Source organism: Condylostylus longicornis, unplaced genomic scaffold, assembly GCF_029603195.1.
Source record: "Condylostylus longicornis isolate FDR11 unplaced genomic scaffold, ASM2960319v2 ptg000018l, whole genome shotgun sequence".
Lineage (NCBI taxonomy): Eukaryota > Metazoa > Arthropoda > Insecta > Diptera > Dolichopodidae > Condylostylus > Condylostylus longicornis.
Window position 1 is genome coordinate 1046423 of NW_026577987.1, and position 21440 is coordinate 1067862.

A 21440-nucleotide genomic window follows, 5' to 3' on the forward strand; every position below is an offset into this window, starting at 1 on the left:
TAAATTTTTATAAAATGTAATAAAACGCATATATCTGTGAAGGGTTTATTTTCGGTCGTTGCTGTATAATATTATAAACTGTAATATTATGACTAATGAAAGACCTACATGTAGGAAATATTTTGTTTATGTACATTATTTAGGTACATAACAAATATATTACAAAACTTACCACAGTTATATGAAAATTTAATCGTAATAGAATAAAAAGGAATACAGAATTTGTATTGAAATTTAAAAAAAATTTACAAATTGTTGAATTCTTAACAAAAACGTGTTGTTTTAAAATTTGCGAAAATTGATATGTGACACTTTACACTATAGATCATATTCTCTTTTTGGCATCACTTGAGGCTTCAAATACAAATATTGTTTAAAACTTTTTAAGCTTTAAAACAAAATTAAATTCTAAATTTGATTTTATACAATAATAAGGTGGGTCAAGTGAAAATACAGCTTTTAAAAACAATCTAGTACACAGAATACTATTAAAATTAGTTGCATTCGCGTACAAGTGTATTTAAAAGATTGGATACATTTAGGACGAGAAACGCATGCAATCTTTGAAATACAAAAAAAAAATTTAAAGATGCGTTAATAGTTCGAATTTAACGTCATGGAATTTAGGGTTAGCTTTCCGTATTAATAAAAATTTGGAAAAGCTTGCAGTTTCGGAGAAATAAGGTGTAAAAAAATCCAAATTTTACAATTGTTGAGTGGCGATAACTTAAGAGGGGTTTAGGTAGAAAAAAATATTCTTCTAGTGAAATGAAGTATTTATGAATATCTTAGAGCTATTAAAATTTTAGACTTCTACAACCTGGAGGCCTTCTATGTAGTGCTACTTTCGCTAAATGATCCTCGCATTTTAAATTTTGACGCTATGTAAATCGAATACAGCAAATTTGCGTATTCGAAAACAGAAGTGGTACTACAGAATACTACTTTCGCATACTTTTCATTCATTTGCGATTTTGTTTACGAATCTTATTGTGAAAACCTAAGTTTTTGAAAAAATAAAACTGAGCAATGTAAATTTTATTAAAAAACTTTCCAGTTTTATTTTTATGCGACTTAACTTTTTATCTATAGTCTTACAAACTTCGATTATAATAAGTGAAATGGTTTGTTAAGGAAGAGTAATACATAAATCTGAGCCGGCTTAAAAGTCTCTTGCTATCCATATTTTTCTTTTAAAAAATTAACAATAATCGCCTTCTTCATATACATGTATATACTGTATGAATATTTTAAAATAATTCAACTGTTTACTTTGAAAAACTGAGAAATGTCAAAAACAAAAAATTTTAAAAAATGCTTTCAATTTTAAATTTTTTGCGATGCGATTTTTTTACATAGTACCAAACCACTTGCTAATCGCAAATCAACAAACGAAAATTTGCGACTTTCGCATTTTTACTTATAGTAGGCTTCTTGAGGTCTAGAAGAAAAACGATATCGAAAATTTGAAAAAAAACGGATTTTAAATAACGGTATATTTTAACGGCCATTTTGTTTTTTTAAAGTTCCAAAATGGTGCGTTACGGCTGAACTAGGTAGCCGCTATGTCTGGTTTTGCTACAATAAATAGTTAAAAAATGGCATTTTTGGGGTTTTGGGGGGGCTAAAACTTTTATAAGAAGAAAATAAGTAAAAACTATCTTTAATGGTGTAAAACTTTTGTGAACAAGTCCAGTGACGAACAGAATAAAACTAATAAGCACTTTTTCCAAAAAATTTTCTGAAAAGTGCTAAAAAGCACCATATTTAAATAATAACGCATCACCAAGCAACAACTAACGTATTACTCCTACAAGAGAATCTGGGTATAGATAAATATTCCGATATAATATTTACGATATTATTAATTTATTTATGACTTGTTGCATTTTAGGGTATCCTCAATGCGTTGTCTTGATGTCAATTCACTTGTCTTATACACTAGGAATGTGCAATTCAATTGTGGTATTCATTGATACTCGTTACTTTTTACTCGTTACTTTTAACCCATTACTTGACATGTTCAGTATTTCCGTAATAATGGAAAAAAGTAAGATTTTTAATCACAGTGATTAACTCAGTTCAAACCACAGTGAAAAAGAACAGTGATTCCAATGACTACTCTTTTCGTCCTAACTTAATTATAATGACAACCTATATAATATATAATAAGTAAACCTATATGATCAGTGAATATTAATCAATTATATTTGTAACGAATCTAAGATTTGGTAATGAATCTCTGTATCTTAGGAGCAAAACGTTGGACAGACATAATTCAAAAAATATATTTCTGGGTTCTCATAAAGAACTTCAATTTGCGAAAAGAAATTTGAAAAGTCGCAGGCCTCTTCGCAAAAGTAAGGTTCAAAAAAATAATGCCACTTTTATGTTTTTTTTTAAGTTTTTGTTGTTTTTTAGCTTGTATTAAAGGATCGGGGAGCACATTTTTTGAATTAAGTTGATAGAAACTATGGCTCCAGGATGTTAGAACCTCTTTAATAAAAAAAATTGAAGCTCTTTCGAATGTTTACGTTATTTCAATTAATTTTAAATTTACCATTGCATACATAAAAAATTGACAGTATTTAAATGTAGAACAAAAACATTTCTCCGTTTATAGGTACATAAGTACAATGAGCCTTATTCTAGTTGTCGCGCATTTGTCGTTGTCGCTGTCACATCATTTGAAATGTGGTATTCTGGTTGTCGAGTGACGTGAGTGCGAGAAATAATCGAATATAAAACATTTCAAGTGATATTGATACATTTTAAAAAGAAATTTCGGCGAGTAAAGTTTAAACTAAAAAAAATTTTCAGGTTATATATTTATATTTTTAAATAATGAAAAATGTCATTTGCATTATGGTTTACGATGAAATTATGGTAGTGATGCATTATGGTAGTGATGAAATTAAAAAAAGACAACAATTAAGGATCGAAAGATTTAAGATTAGCCATTGGATTTGCCACATTTTTTTTAGTAAATTAGTTGCAAACATTTTATTTTATTCACAGATTTATAAACTATTACAGACTTCCAAAGTAGGCCTTTGTATATTTACTGAATATATTTGAGGGCAAAACGAGTACCCGTGAAAGGCGTTCTCTGTCATGAAATTTCCAATTCTTCAAATTTATAAATACTTTCACTTTAAAAACAAAAATTAAATTATATATTTTATGACTTGATTTATGTATAAAATTAATTTTTTTTTGATTTTGTTAAATTGTTTTGTTTTAACTTGCATTTTTGGTGTATCCTTTTTTCTTGTCACTTGTAAATACTTTTCGACAAAAAACGTCGTTTCACTACGACATATCTCGCATCAGAACGACAACTGGAATATAGCTGAAACACATTTTCCCGCTATTCCCCGATGATTATCACTGCGATCGCCGCTTAGAATATCAAATTGAAGTCCTAACGACAATTGTTGCTCTACTTCGACAACTAGAATAAGGCTCAATGTTTTAATGTAATAAACATTACATTTATTAACCGCTACCATACAACAACACATAAAAAAGTTCTAATTCTGAAAATGAAACACATGAAAAAATTCTAATCAGAATGTGACAGGTCTGTCACATGGGATATTAAGTACATAACAAATACAATACTAGTTAATAGTAGGTACATGATACATGAAAAAATATGTGTGAGCATTAAGTGCGAGTTGGTCTATAAAATGTAACTTCGAATCCTTGAAGTAACGAGTAGTTAGTATTCTAACATCACTATTACACACCTAGAATATAACGTATTTGAAAATGCGGACTAAACTTTTGATTCAAAATTTATATTATATAACTTATGATGAAGTGTAGCAATTGCAACTGTTAAAATAAAAGAGAAAATGAAGTCCTTAAATGAAATTCAATTTTAATTTATTCAATGTCACCGAATATTTAGCAAATATTAATGGTATCCCTCTTTCCGTGCGTCTGTCTGTTCATTTGTTGGTTTACAAAACTTCTACCTTTACAATAGAAAATTTTAATTTTGTTCACAATTAGATCTTGGCTAGAAACTTATTTCTGTTCTCGCTAAATTTAGTTAAAGAAACATTTAAATAATGTTTCAGATTTTCACAACCAAAAGTCGTATTTGTTTCACCTGTATTTTAATAAGAAATTAATATTTTTGTTTCAAAATTAAAAGTTGGAGAACGCATAATTACATTTTTCTTTAAGTAACAACAAAATTTTAGGAATTTTCCTACTTGTAATAACAGTGTTCAAACCGTACAGGTAAAATATTACAAAAATGTTCCTCCGCAACTTTCCTCTGTTACTCCGAGGAACCTGCAAATTTCACTTTTAGTTAAATGTTGTCACATATTTAAGTAAACGTAAACTTTATATTGCATAGTATGTATTAAGCATTTTTTAAAAGAGAAACACATTAATAATTTTTTTTTAATTGTATAATTTTTAAATTTTCTTTCATAGTTTTATTTTTATTTATTTTTTTCTTCTTTATTTTCTTTTAAATATTTCTAGTATATTAAAGAATTAATTAACAAATTTTGCTTTTTAATTTTAAATTCTTATTTTGCTTATCAAAATAATAAAAAACAATTTTTTTTTAATTTCAAAATTAAATATTATCAATATTCATAACAAATTGAATGTTATATTGATAATGAAATTAATAGATGATTATTATTCTAATTGTATAATTTTTTTAGGTATTATGAAATCTTTGTATATAATTTTATTTTTTAATGAAATTAAATCACAATATTTCTTAACTAGAATAAAATATGAAATTCTAATTGAAAACTATAAATTATTTAAAAATTAATAAAAAATATATATAATAATTTAAAATTTAAAAACTAAAAGCAAACATATTCAAAATTTGTTATATTTACTCTAACAAAAAATTATTTTTACATTAATTAAATCTAAGTTTTATTAATTTTTAAAATTATACATATATGTTAAGAATTTCACTTTCTTTGGGGATTCTGTTTTAAAAAGAATTATTAAGAAATTTACAAAGAATTTAAAAAGAAAAATAAACTTTAGCCTATTCATATAGTTAAAACATAAAAACATAGTTAGGAAACTATTTAATAACACTTAAAAGTACACACATTATTATTTAAATAACATTTTTTATTTTATTTTATTACAACATATCTTACGGCGAATTCTAATAATTTAATTTTATCAAATATGTATGAATGTGTTTTAGAGGTGAAAATATTAAAATTTGAGTACTTATATGCAGGTATGTATATTAAATAAGACTCTTATAAAAATGAAACAGAAAGGAAGAGAGAAAATATTATTAAAATTTATCTACAGTTAATTTTGCTTTACTTCTGCAATTCGCCGTATTAATTATGTTTTTTCTATTAATATTTAAAATTAGCTTCAAATAATTAGTTTATTATAATTATAATTAAAATATTAGTTAATTATAATTGAACATTTCAATTTTATTTATTTTACTTAAATGTATGTAAAGTTTTTTCTTTAAATAATGAATTTATTGATAATATTTACAATTGCTTTTTTCATATTACTTAATTAATATATTTTATACGTCCTTATTAGAAATATTATTAAAATTATTAAGTTGTCTATAATAAATTAAACGATTTTTCCTTTTTTTTGTAAATTCTGTTGTAGAATTATTAATTTAAACTAAAATTTATTCAGTCAAGTAAGAAATAGACTGTTATATGATAATTAAAAAGATTATAATTTGTAAGCACATACGTATGACATACATAAAATATACATATGATTTTTTTTGAGACTAGAACAAAAAAAATTTGATAATAACAAACGATATTACAAATAAATTATGTGTAATCTTGAAAACCAATATTAAAAAATATACATTTTATTCCTTAAATATTTGAAATAATTTAATTTTATTTAATTAAATATTTGGATATTAAGAAGTACTATGTATGTTTTTTTTATTAAATTAATTTTAACAACGAATATTACATGCATAAATCAAAAAATTTGGGTTTGACTTTATTTCGACTACTTCAAGGTTTTAGAACGGGACGAGATTTAACTTAAAATTTTAGAAGTTGAAATTACAAGATGCACATACAAATACGATTGAATAATGATATTTGAATTATATAAAATTTTGAAAATAAGTGCTACATAAGAATTATTCTCTAACAAAAGCAGATTTTGATAAAATTTAAATAAAATAATATTTTAAGCAAGATTTCTAGAATTTTCACCCAATTTAAGACTAATTTTCAAAAACAAAACAAGGAAATTCAATAAAAATTTTACTTATTTCTTTATTTTTAATGTACTAACAGTTATCCATTCCGGTGCTTATAATTGCAATTTATTGCATTGACGATAATTCAAATTGGATTCTAAATCTATTATTTGTATAATTATTACAATTAATACAGAGAAAAATAATTTCTGTAATAAAAATGTGATATTAAATTGCTAATATACTCTACCATATGAAAAACAAGAAATAAAAAAAATGTTATTCATACTTTGACATGTAAAATATCAATTCGTAATTTTAAATGCTTTTAATTAATTTTATTTTTCATTTTCAAATTTATCTTAACATTTATATTATATTTTTATGTTTTAATTTAATGTTAATTGTTTAATGTTATAATTGTATATATATACTTATATATATATATATATATACATTTAGAGAATATTTTTAATTTATTTTTAAACTTAATTTTCTTTTCTTGTTTTTTTCGATTAATATGCATTAATATTATCCTTTTTATTGTTTTATTTTTGTTTAATTTGACTAGCACAAATATTTTTTCTTCGGTTTCATCATACGAATACGTCATTTTGAGCCACCAATTGAACCAGTACTACCACTACCAGAATTAACACCATTTTGAATTGAATTATTTGATGCAGATTGTGTTGAATTAACGACTGCATTACGATCACCGCTTGCACTCACAGAATTTTGTGTTACAGTTGTAGTTACATCACGATCTCTGTTTGTTACTACAGGAGGTGACCGTGCGATTTGTCCTTGTCTTACAGCTGCCACAGCTGCAGCAGCAGCTGCCGCAACAGCTACTGCACTTGAATGTTTTGGAGGGCAACCGGCAGTTGTTACATCAGATCTTGTATTACCACAAATCTGTTTGTTTGCAAAAAAAAATAAAATAGAGAGCAAAACAAACGCCGAAAAAATTAGTTTTTTTTTGTTATAGAGAAACCAACAATTTAAACTACACTCATTCCTTGCTTTACGAAACTAATATGTTCTGGAAATGTTGTCCGTAAATCGAATCTTTTTATTTACATTACGTTACAACCACAAAAGTTTTTATCCAAATTATATAGGCGCTTATATTTCTTGTTTATTTTATTATTATTACAAAACTAGACATCAAGAATCAACAAATTTTAATTTTTGGAAAAAAAGCAATTACATACATAAATTATTTGCATTTTTTTGCTCTGATCTCTTTTTCATATAAAACATTAGAGTATATAATATATACTCTATATTATATACGTACATATATAATCACAATGGTTTTTATGTACCTACATAATATTTAACATATATGTATGTACGTTATGTATTTCTTGTACATGGATACATTCAAACAAAAAAATTCCTATGAATAAGATTTTTTTATAAAAATTGTAAATTTTTAGACTACTTTTTTTTTGCATATTAAAAATTTTCCGTAAAGCGTTTTTTTTTCCATAAAAAGCGACTTTGGTTTAATTTTTGAATTCCGTACAACCGAAATTTCGTATAAGGAGCTTACGTTAAGCGAGTGATAAGTGTATAAGAAAAGTTTGTGAAATAACCATTACAAATTATTTACCTGATGATGATGTTCCCAATCTTTGTGTTGACAAAATGCCCCACAATATCTTGCCATATTACAGCCTGAGCATGTTTCGTTAGCTTTACGCCCACAATTCCAGCAAGCCTAGTTAGATGATAAGAAAAAAATTTTATCATATTAAATTTAAATGTGTCGTTCACTCATTAACTAATTCAAAATTTTTACCTTCCAATTATTTTTAATAACAAAATAAAAAGGGAACAAAAATAAAGTGTAATTTAAACAAACTTACACTTTGCCCTGTTGTTATCGATGGAGATTTATTTTCAACATCTCTATTATCACCTGTATGTCTCGTCATATCGACAAAAAATTTTTCCATTTTAAGTCTCTCTTGTGCCATTATATCAGCTGCACGACTTTCAGCAGCTGCAACTGCCCTTTGAATTTCTACAACAGCTTGCCGTTTCACCTGATAACGATGTGATGTTAATAAAAAAATAAAAAGAAGAGAAAAGATAAGAAATTAACAGAAAGAGAAACTTATTGTTCTATTAAACTAATGTTATTGTTCCGACGGGAATTATTCCTAACTAATAAGATTATTATAATAAAATAAAGTAAGGTACAAGTTTACTTAAATAATATATAAAGTATATGAAAATTTGCTTGTAACTTAATATATTCTATTATAATATAACTATTATGCATAAGTATGCACTTTTTCCAAACTAGGCAAATATAAGAAAATGTGGAAATCATTGATAATACCTGATTAACAGCTTCTTCAGCATTTCTTTTTAATTCTGCTACTTTTTCTTCAGTTTGACGACGTATTTCAGCAGCTATTTCTGCTGAATAATTATTATTTATACTACCACCACTATTGCCACTCATTAACGTATTTGATTGTTGAGGATCAACACCGCGTTGTTGCAATATTGTAATAGCACGTTTTGTCTTATCTACCATTGCCGATATACAATTTAACATTGTATGAATATTTTTCCATTCATCTTCACCACTACTGTTACCACCTCCAACGCTATTCCCAACAACACTTCCGCCGCCACTACTGTTTAATCGATTTGCTGCAATTCTTTGCGATTCAGTTAGACTACCAATACCACCAAGACCACCGCTACCACTTAAACTGCTACCACCACCACCAATACGTAAATCTCTTTCATCAGTAATTCTATGACTAGATGACTGCAAGAATACGATAAAACATACAAGAAAAATGTTAAATGACAACGGAGTAAAAAAGATTATTTTAGTACGTTAATATTTATCTCTTTTTTCATGTAGATAAAATGTTGGAAATTTTAACGTATTCTATACAAAAATTGGAAAAATGTTATAAAAAATTTGCATAAAATTCTAGTAAAAAAATGCTTTTTTTGCTCTCTTAATTCTGATTATTTTATTGAAATTGATTGTAATTTCAGATAAAAAAAATTTTACCACAAATATTTACTTTTGAAATTGATTTTTTTACAGGATTTATTTTTGACGACCCTCTCAAATATAAATTTATTTTATATAATATTAAAGAAGGAAAAAAATAAAAAGGATTTTTAATAAACGAGTGTTACAAGCTAGATATTTATAAGCTTAAGCATGAAACATAATAATGAAGGTCACAATTATTTCTAAAGAAATTTAAGCAAATTTCAGTGGTTTTAACAAGGGGATGTCATATACGTATATGAAAACCGCAATCCCTGTGTGGTAAATAATTTTGTTGTGATAATAAATTATAGGGGTAAAAAAAATCCTAGTGATGCCCAATTATGAAACGCATCGATAAAAACATAAAAAAAAAAACAAAATTTTTCTTACTAAAATTCCCAATTTGCTATAATATTTACCTTGTCTAAAAGAGCACCGAAACTTTCATTTTCAGCAACAGAACGTTGAAATGAATTAACCGCCGCAGCAGCTGCGGCTGCAGCATGCTGGTATTCAAATAATGATGAATGCTGACTGCTAAAAATACTATTTACTGTTGGATTTGTTGAGCCTATATGTGTTGTTGGACCATGACCAGGATTTGAAGTATTATTACTCGAGCCACCTCCTCCACCTGCATTTCCACCACCAGGAACAGTGCCTCCACTTGGCCGACCCGCTTCACCGGCATAATGTCGTTTTGCAGTAGGTGGATAAATATAATCGTTCCAATCTTGTATACTTCCGCCACCATTATGTGGGTGATCCAATAATGTATCGGATGGGCGACGTTTAAACACCAAACCGCTAAGTCCACCATTTGATGTATTACTATTACCACCATTTCCAGCACTACCATTCAATGCTAGAGGACTTGGTCCCGTTTCAATTGGTAAAAAGATATCTGGATGATCAGGTGGCCCTTGAGTGAATTCCATTGCACATGTATCATTTGTGGTAACATATTGTAAAGTCGTCTAGAAAAGTTTATTATTAGTAATTTGATGCTTCAACTTTCACTTTTTTTTAATTATTCTTTGTTATTATGATAATTGAAATTATAAAAGTAATTTTAAAAGGAAACCTTTCTTAAATTAATTTTTGTTTTAATGTTTTTATTATACTAACTTGGTTATTTGCTCTTGCTAATGTTGTTATTTCTCTTTGCAATAATGGTAGGTGACTTTTTAAAAACGGAATAACATATGATCTAAATGGATAATTTGTAGCCTCTTGTAATGTTATACGGAACTCATCAATCGAAATCCCTCCACTCTACATTGAAACAGATCAATAAAATTTGATGTTCAAAAATATAGAAGAAATAAACTTACAGCTAACGATAAAACTAGAGCACGTATTCTATCACTGGCTTCTGGGTGGGCTTCTTGCCCAAATTGTATCAATGAACCAAAAAATCTTCGTATTTTACATAATGCTCTTGTTTGTTCTAAATGTGATAATGAAGCTGATGTCAGCGCACTGGCACTTATTGGACCATTACCACCAGCTATAGGACCATTTAAAGCACCTGTATTATTACTACCATTACTATTCGAATTTGTTTGCTGTTGTGTTTGAGACGATGGAGGTGGTGGAGTTGTTGTTGCGCCATTTACAACTGGCGATGAGCTAGAATTACGAGTTGGTCTTTGTGTTGGTAACGGGGGCGCCAATGATGATGACGATGAATGGTGTATTTGTGGTGACATAGGTGAGCGGGGTGCAATAGCACGAGCACTTTCAGGAGAATCTGGTGTTGTACGGCAATTATCTTTGGTACCGTTAGCAGCTGAAACAAAATTTGGGAATTAAATATTATTTTTCTATGTGTGCTATGCAGAGTATTTCAATGTATAAAATCATTATCATAGCTGAAGAATACTGATAACCGTTACATTTATGTATATGTACATAATGTGTATTTTGAAATTTATGTTGCCTATACTAAATGATTTTTTTATATTTTATAAATATTACTAGATATTAGATATGACTATTTAATTATTACATACTTATATATACAGCAAAATAAGAAGCACAAAAAAGAAGAGAAACCATAATCTTCATGGGATTTTTGCCACATGTTTGACATAAATACCTTTTTGATCGGAAACATTTCTAATCTTCCGGCGGATGAAATGAAATATAAAAAAAAACATCGGAATTATAATGGCCCAGCAAAAAAAGGAACAAAATCAATATTGTTTTGTGCTTTGAAAGGATATTGATGAGATCCTGGAATTGTTTTCCGTCATATTTTTTCCCCTTTTTGTTTTACTCAATTCTAGTTCATAGTATAAAAACAAAAGAAATAAACCCCTATTTTGTAATATATTAATGCTTTGGCAGATTGTACAGGTTCCCATCAATTATACGTGATTCTCGAAAAATTAAAAGCAAAGAAAAAGAACAGAACGACAACGAACTAAAACAAAACTAAGATAAAAATTGAGCTGGTTAAATATTTTTGAAAAACTAAAGATTTAATTTATTGATTGAACGATTATCTTTTGTAGATACACACCGATAATATTTTGTTACTTATTTTACCACTGCATTCTAGAAAAGGATATCATTTTGACAATATGGGGTTAATTATAAGTAATTTGTTTAGTTGCTAGTTAAATTTCAATTTATCAGTGCATATTGTCTTTTTTAATACCATTTCTGACTTATTTTTCAGTTCATTTAATGACTGCATTTTTACAACTGCAACTATTTATAAAATTTTTGTTTCATTTATTCTTCATAGTAGAAAATATCTTTTTCAGCAAAGTTTTTATTACTATTACTCAGTGTTTGATTTAAAAGAACAAATTGCTTGAAATATAGGATTAATCGAACATCAAATTCCATGAAATAAAGGATTAATCGAATTTCGATCATTTGAGTTATACAAGTTTTAAAAATATATTCTTTTTATAGAATATATTATTATTTACCAACGACACTTCTATCAAATGCCACTATATGGGAATTATGTAAGACTATTAAAAGGGAAAATGCGATCAAATTGGTTAAGTATGCAATTTAATATGTGTGCATGACGTCCTTTGGCGTTTGAAATCATTGTCATTTTAAATGCTTTGTAAATGATTTTAAATGTTATAGCAAAATTTGAGAACAAATTTTGCTTTAATCGTGTTCAATGTAAAATTTTTAAAGTCATTATTAAAGTTTTACATTATTAAAATTTGAAACCCAAGGCAATATTTTTTTTAAGTTAACTGCAGCTCAACTTAGCTAAACTTGTTGCGTTCAAATATGATTCAATTAAGAAAAATCCAAATTTTAATTTTGTCAACTTTTTTCAGGCTACAATGAGAAAAAAATTCATCATACTCCAGTTTAGATTTCCAATATTTATTAGAAACCAATTCTGATATATTTAAAAATTAATGAATTAAATAAACTTAAGAATAATTTAAATTAATTTCTATTGAATGTGATATAGTTTTGCTTTTACTTTTACAATGTTAACTAATTTTGTTAAATTTAAGACCAAATTTAAATTATTAACTTAATTCGTTCGTAATTAGCTAGTTAAAATACCTAGAAAAATGTAAAATTAGGTCTTAGTAGAGTTTCCGTTTGTGCCATCCGAGTTCCCTGAAATGTTAGGTTTCGGTAACAACCAGAACTCAAATATCAAATTTCAAGAAATTTCATCAGTTAGCTCCATAGATATGATAAAAATGTAAATTCGGCCCCTAGTTCTATTTCTGCACCCTGATCGTTCCAAAAAAATTATATGTTCATTGTTTTAACTTTCTAAATTTTAATTTTAAACTTTAAGGAAATTGGTTATTATTTCTGTTCATATGGACAAAAATCTAAAATTGACCCGCAAAAAAGTCCTGTATTCAAGGTCTGATTACAAAAGTTTGCGCCGTTTGTTTAACAATCATAATTTTTTATTAAAAGTGATTCATTAAGAGACTTTTCCGAAATCCAAATATTCTTGACCATGAAAAATATTCATACTGTTAGTGCATTAGAAACTGGCAAGCGCAAATGAAGTTCTGCAAGTACAATTTTTATTGTAATCATTTAGAAATTTTTGTTAATAAAGGAAAAAAAAATTTTCAATATGTTTTCGAATTCAATATTTTTTTCATTAAAATATCCAAAAATTTCTACCATTTTTTTGTTAATATATTTTCTTTTGCCCACTTTACGATTTTTTCCGCATGTGCATGATTTTTAACATTCGCTACTTCATCACTTATTAATTTTGAAATCATCTCTTAATTCAGTTACGTAAACTAAACTTTTTTCAATACTTTTTTTGAGATAATTGGAAAAAAAATTAATTTATTTCAAAGGCAAGTAAGGCTTAACAACTCAAAATTTTAGGAACTTTGTTGAAAAGTTAGTGGTTTCAACATAATAAAATCATATGAAAACGTTATTTTCACTTTGTACAAACAGAATACAAAATTTTTCAACTTCGAATATAATTATTCAATAGAAACATAAAAAAAAAAACAAATTGAATTCAAAATTTGTGTTACATAACTCTACACATCACATAAATTTAAAATATATCAACATACAAACTTACATTAATACGTGCAATTATGTACATATAAACGATTCTATAAAAAATCTTCTGTTATACAAAAATTTAAAAAATAAAAGAACAAATATTATTTTTAAAAATCCCACAAAACAATTTGTTATCCTCATGATAAAATTTTGTAAAATGTATGTACATATATACAACCGAATCTGTACATAAAAACATTGCATTCATATATGAGAAAAATTATACAAACATACATCATATGCATAGATACATTTATACTGACAAGGATATACGAAAATATTCATCAAATACATCAAACCATTATCATGTCCTGAATTATGGAAATGTTTTTTCTTTTAAAATTTTTTGTTAGTATTTTATTGTCATTATTTTGCGTTTTTTTCTTCTTTTTTCTTCTGTTCTCTAGTAAATGTGTGAATTTTATCCATCTGTTGACGCTTTTCTTTACAAAATTTTTAGTTCGTGATCTTTTGTTATATTTTCGTTTGTGATTTGTAATAACCTTTTAGTTATTTTTGTTGCCTTAAAGGAATAATATTTTCATTAAAAAACATAAATTGAGTTTAGATGTTTTTTTTTTCATTTTGTATGTAATACAAAATAATACAATAGCTGCGTGCAGGTTTAACGCCTACTTTACGCGGTAGGTAACGCTATATTTAAAAGCATAAGCAACTGTGACAATATTGGGCTGTTATTTTAAACAGTTTATTCTAGAACATCAATTTATCTTAATATTAAAATAAAAGAACTTTGAGTTTAGGATTAATCCTAGAATTGTTACAAAGGACATTTAAAAGCTCACTTTTAACAAATCGCCTAGCATATTTGAAAACAAAACTTTTCATATATGCGAGGCGATAGGAGGGACCTTAAATAGAAGGACGTTGATACCACGACTTCATTCCAAATTGCGGAAACTATAGTCCAGCGGGGTACGGTGAGAATCTGCACTGCTGGGGGGGTGACCGCAGGGTAGAGTTCTTTCTCCACTGATGTGGAACCTGGTGGTGGATGTTCTGCTTAAAAAGTTTGGTTGCCGAGGCATCGGCGACCAGGCCTACGCTGATTATGTTGTTATCATCGTTAGGGGAAAGTTTGAGGAGTTTCTTTGCGACATTGTACAAGGGAGCCTGTGGTCAACACAGTTTATCTAAAAGTTAAAATTTGCCAACCGATTTTTTTTAAATTTAAATTTTAAATTAAAAAAAATATGTAGATTCAATAGAGCCAATAATATTGACCAAATTTCCTTCACACAAATAAATTCCGACTCGATATAAATTTGGAATTTATTCTTGATTTGCTCTCTGAGCTTGATGGCCTGATAGATATATATGGCATTAGAAAAATCTATATCGAATGATTGTGAGCACAACGAATGCCATGTTTTATTCAAATTAATGAAAATTATTTACTTTATAAAACAGAAGAAGAAATTCGTTTGGCACTGAGCAAGTCCTAGTAAAAAAAGAAGATTAATTTCGAATACGCCTTTGTGCCACAAAAGTGACTAATGCACTTATAAAGTACTAACTGCTACATCATTAAAATTTTTTACCAAAATTTATACAATTGCATGTAAGTGTTCACTTGATAAAATATTTTAATTCTTTGATATATACATATGTATATCAACTTTCAACATCGTAATAACTTTATATAACATATGTGTTTACAGCAAACACGCATTTTACTTAAAACGTCGGAAACTTTCTCAATAATCATGAAATAATTTACCTTCTGCTACATAAACATAGAGAATTTTCATTTGAAATATAATTTCATGGAATTTTTCTTTTATTCATACATCTATACACACAAACACATCCATGCTAATATAAAACATATAATTGTATTTTCAGTTATCTCACTTAAGCAATTGTTCGCCAGTATTAACATATTATGAACACATGTATGTACCTTACCATATTTATTGAATATTATATGTGTATGCATTCAAGAGATATTTACTGTTAAGTCGTGTATATGAAAATTTTGCTACAAAATGAAAATCATTCTACTATATAAGTGTTGTCATCGCTTTTTATACCCTGCATCTTCGTGGAGGGTATATTCATTTTAGTATGGAGTTTGTAACCACATGAAGTAGTCGTCTCCGGCATGGACATGTATATATTCTTCTTCAACGTAAAATTCTGCGTTGATTTAGTCATGTCCGTCTGTCCTTCCGTTCGTTCGTACGATATCCCAAAAACGAATAATGTTTTCGACACCACGTTGTTTCTTTTCTGCCAAGGACGGCTGCTATTGTATTTGGAACAACTCCGACAACTCTAAAAGCTAATTATAATAATTGGAAAAGTAATAAAGTCAGATTTATGAAAGTCGTGTCTCCAATTAAAGGTTACATATATTCCTGAAGTTTTGCTGGAATGACTTGACAGGTTCAGGTAAGTGCCATACAACTCCAAAAACTAATTTTAAATATTCAGGAAAAAAATAAAGTCAGATTCATAAAACTTGGCAGTCATTTCATGTAACATATGTCTCTGAAGTTTTGGTGGAATGGCTTGGCAGGTTCGGGTAACTACCATACAACTCCAAAAGCTAATTTAAAATATTCAAAAGAATAATAAGATTAGATTCATGAAATTGGGCAGTTGTGTCTGCAATTATAGGTCAGACATATTCATAAATTTTGAAAAATAAATTTTTAAACTAGGTCTAGGTGCATGGTATAATTCGATCGGTTTATATCGCCTGAAACGATTTTTCTTGTTTTTACTCATTCATTTCCATTAGTTTAATAGTCCAGTTTAATTCCATTTAACAGAGTTCAGTCAAAATGTTCTTTATATATGAGCAAGAATAAAAAGAGCAAAAAAGTATAATATAGTAACATAAACAACAAAGTAGAATTATCTAATACGAAATGAAATCTATTTTGTCTACATGTTTGTTATCTAAGGAAAACTTGTAAGGAGTGAAACGATTCAAAATGAAGTGATAAAATTAAACCTTTGAAGAGATTACGTTCAAGGGATATTAGAATAAATGAAGTATTGGATGAATGAATCAATCAAACAGCACAATTGAATGAATTTAAAAATTTTTCTTCTTTTTAAATTTTATATATTGTAAAAATGCAGGTAAGTTTATTCATGTAAAATTTAAAAAAAAAAGTCTATATAAATGAAAGAATTTATTGCTTCAATTTGAATTTTTATTAAACAAAACTAATTCCATGTTTGTAACTAAATTTTTATATGAATTAAGTTTATAAAATCAAGCCTTCGCTATTATAATATTTATAAAAAACAACTTCTTTCTATATTATGTTTGAAAAAAATCACTCCAACTTTCAATAAAAACACATTTTTATATATACAATTTATATCATCACGAGTCTTTCGAAAATTGAATTCTTAAAAGTAGAATAATTTCAAAACTTAGAAAGCTATATGTACAAATATAAAACCTCTAAGGTTATGCGACCTAAAAAATAATGCTAGCAATGAGGAAGATAAAATTTTCGCATTTATTTTTATTTTACTCGCATTTAGATATCACTTAAGTTGCAGTTTTATTTTTATTTTATTCACTTTTATGCAGAAAATCCATCTGGAACTTACACTTCTACATGTATAGTGGAATAAACTTAGAATTAGAACTTTCTATTTATTCCCTGAAGGTTTAAAATCCTTCATATAAAGATTCTAGATGCGTATTTTTTTACAAAGAACATAATATATTCGATCAGTATGTTACTAAAAACTTATTTATAATTAAAATATAAATAAATTTTATAACAGTCAATACATTAAGACTGATTGCCTCTAAAGAAAATATTACCTTTTTAAGTTTCGATGAAAAACAATAATTAAAAATAGACATTATTTTATCAATGCTTTTAATATATTAGTATAAAATTAATTTCAAGTAATATCTTCGCCTCTAGATTTTCTTGACTTAAATGCTGAAAACTAGGTTTCCTAAAAAAAGTTGGCAATTCAATTAAAAAATTTGAAAAAACCAATTTGCTCTAAAAAATTTGTCCAAAGAACAATTATTTAAACTTTATGCGCTTATAAATTACATACATATGTATATGTACTTTATATTTTATCTATTAAAAATTTATTTCATTGTCTCATGTTTAAAATAACAAGTGAAAAATTTCTCATCTGTTCTTATAAAGTACGGAATAAACATATGCGTACGTACAAAGCATTATTTAAATTTTGTATCTCTTAAACAATAAATCCTATTTTCCATCGAATTAATCTATATTCCTACAATCAGAAAAATTCACAACAATTAAAAAGGGCACATATGGTAAATTTTACATGTAAATACATTCATGTACATATAAATACCATAAATTTTTTCTACAATATAGGGTTGAATAAAAAATTCTTCACTCCAATTTTTATATTTTTAGCAGTCTAATACTAAAAATGATAATAAAAAAAAAAACAGTGGGGAAGAACTTGTGTTTGGGAATTTTAAAAATTTTTTATGAATATTTTATAAATTAAGAACTAAGCAATTTTTTATTTATTAAGCTTAAGTATTTAATGATTTTTTCATATTAAAGAATATGGAAAACAATTTTCTTATACATATGGACGATAATTGTTATGGCACGGAGAGTATGAAATAAAAAAAATTATTTATTAATAACGTAAAATTCTCGATTTAATGGACGACACGAAAACCTATCATTATTAAAGAAAAAAAAGTCATTGCGAATGGTGGGATCTATCACAAAAATATCCATGCTAAACTTAGAAATATTACATGATATTCGGGGGTATAAAATAAAAATAACAATCGGCTAACAGTTAAATGGTGTATATTTGATCCCACACTTGTTAAAACTGCTGCCTCTGACTCGTTTAAAGCAAATTTCAATAAAAATTTTGATATCGACAATATGAAGCAACTTATGTTAGCTATCCAAAAATCATTCTCGGTCATCGATAAATAAAACTATATAAACATTTTTTTATTTTTTGTATTGTTCCTTCCTTTGGTACGAGTATTCTTTTAACTTTTTGTAACCTTCAGGTTCTTAACTACAACACATCAAACTAATGTATTATTGTCATATTGGAATTTGGAGTTGTATGGTAACTATTTGAACTTTTCCAAAAGTTTCAAAGAGAAGCGTGACCTTTAATTGGACACATAATTTCTTACTTTTAGAATATAACTTTATTATTTTTTCGAGTATTTAAAACTAGTTTTTGAAGTTATATGGCAACTACCTGAACCAGAGCAGTCATTCCATTAAAAATTTTAGAATATACATATGTATGTTCTAATATTTGTTTAACTAATAAATTTCATATTAATATCATTATTAGTTTTTGAAATATTTAAAATAATCTCTTTGAGTTGTATGAAAGCTATCCAAATGCTTTATCTAAATATTGATCTAATTACAATATGAAGGGCCCTTATTGTCCTTAGCACAAAAGAAAGAAATTGTGAAAGTTTGGTGGTGCTTGCTTCCTTCGTTTTTGAGTTATGGTGCAATCGAACAGACGGGCAGACGGACATGTTCATATCGCAGAAGACTTTTTTAAGTGGTTATGAACTCCGGAATAAATTTAGTTTACACTTCACGAAGGTGCAAGATATAAAAAATCAGCTACGTTATTTTGAATGTGATGCATAAGAAAACCAAATCTCTTAAACGAATTTAAATACCTTTTTATTATTTTAGTACATTATATTGGACAGAACTTTATTTATTATTGCAAAAAAAGTAAAAATTGTTTTACAAGTAGATTAAACGAAAATATTTTTAAAAACAAATTTCGTTTCAGTAAACTTAACGTTTTATACCAGTTAAAATTAAACATTAAAAACACAAAAAAAAATTTAACCCCTATAACGGTTAAAAAAAATTACATTTAAATGAGAAAAAATAGGGTTTCCTGTGTCAACTCGGTGATACCCGCACGAATTTGTTATCTTACCATGAAACTCGGTTTAACGAAATTTCGATATTATAATTCCAATAATTTCTGAGATAATTCCAAATAACTTTTGGAGTTGTATGGTAGCTACCAGAAAGAGCCAAGCAATTTCAACGACTTTTATTAAACACATTGGCCCAACTAATGTATTTCCTTGTGTGAAATTTCAATATCATACCTTTTAGAGTTTCTGAGACTAAGCCAAATAAATTTTGAAGTTCTATGGCAGCTACCCGAAACAGTACCTCAATCATATCCTACTTGAATAGGGTTCTGGCATTTAGTATAATAAAGCTTTTGTGAAAATATGGTGAACTTAGTTCAATTAGTTTTTGAGTTGTCGTTGGGACGGACGACCGGATGGACAGACAGACATACAAAGCAAAATCGACCCAGAATTCGACGCTGATCAAGAACATATACTTGAGTGTATATCTTAAACCATTATTTCTTAGCGTTAAGGTAAATTTATACCCTTTGAACATACGTTCGTACGGGTATGAAAATTGATATATTTCCCATTTTAGTTGCAAATACGTTATGTTATGTAAAGATAATGAAGAAAAAATAAAAAGGAGGAAATAAACAAAATCATACAAAAATAGTTGCACACTTTCACACGCAATCAATATCATATGTACATACATATATGCGGAAACATAAACAAAACTCACCCTCGATGACGTTTTCTCTTCCAAAACTATCGACACATTTTAAACTCATTTTTGCATGTCTATTTAAATGTCAAGTGATGTTTAAATTATCAAAAAATTAAGATTTTTTGTCAACATACAAATTTCATATTTGGTTTTCTCTTCCATACGAACGTATGTTCCAAGGGTATACTAAATTGCCTGACCGTTTGTAACGCTATAATTTTCTGAGATATAGACTCAAGTTTTTGATCAGCGTCGAGTTCTGAGTCGATTTAGCTTTGTCTCTCCGTCCGTCAAAACAATAACTCAAAAACTAATTGAGCTAAGTTCACCAAATTTTCACAAATTATTTATCATAGTAAATGCCAAAATTGGATATGATCGCGGTACTGGTTCGGATAGCTGCCATACAACTTCAAAATTTATTTAGCCATATCTCAGAAACTGTAAAAGCTGTGATATTGAAATTATATCGCACATGTAATTATATAGGTAGAACCGATGTGTTTGATAAAATTCGTTGAAATTGCTTGGCTCTTTCTGGTAGCTGCCATACAACTTCAGTAGTTTGGCCATATCTTAAAAAATATTGAAAACACAGTATTGAAATTTTGCATAAACTAATATGGTAATATGCCAACTAAAGGTCATAGTCTATCAAATAGTCAGCTATGACATATTTATTCACGCATAGGATAACAAATTCGTACGGGTATCACAGAGTTGACACGGTCAACTCTATTTTTTCCCCTTTTTTCTTATTTTCATTTATTCTATTTCTTTTACTGCACTCAAAAAAAAGGCGATTGTACAACAAGGGTTTCTCTTTAAAAAAGAAATTACCACATGACACAAAGTATTTTGTTTAATTTTTTTCACTATCTTTCTTTTCACACAAACAATTTTAAATACATGCGTATACTATGTATGGTTATACACGTTTGTTTAGTTGTTAAATTTCCTAATTTGTGTGCACTTCAAATGATAGGGGTGGAAAATATCAGTAAAAATAATAGTAGTAATAATAATA

The 21440-nt window shown here is 27.3% G+C and overlaps 1 protein-coding gene across 2 annotated transcripts in view; it reads right to left on the minus strand.

Annotated features, from left to right (window-relative positions):
- Positions 1–5930: 5930 nt before the first annotated feature.
- The window catches only part of LOC129606230 (protein CBFA2T1), a 122370-nt gene continuing 106860 nt past the window's right edge, over positions 5931–21440 (minus strand). For both annotated transcript variants that reach the window (XM_055516422.1, XM_055516423.1), the window contains 7 exons: positions 10586–11043; positions 10380–10526; positions 9671–10228; positions 8568–9008; positions 8089–8268; positions 7833–7940; positions 5931–7129 (listed from right to left, as the gene is read on the minus strand). In XM_055516422.1, coding sequence (XP_055372397.1) covers positions 6821–7129; positions 7833–7940; positions 8089–8268; positions 8568–9008; positions 9671–10228; positions 10380–10526; positions 10586–11043 — 2201 coding nt within the window. In that variant the 3' untranslated portion in view covers positions 5931–6820. The remainder of the gene's footprint in view (positions 7130–7832; positions 7941–8088; positions 8269–8567; positions 9009–9670; positions 10229–10379; positions 10527–10585; positions 11044–21440) is intronic.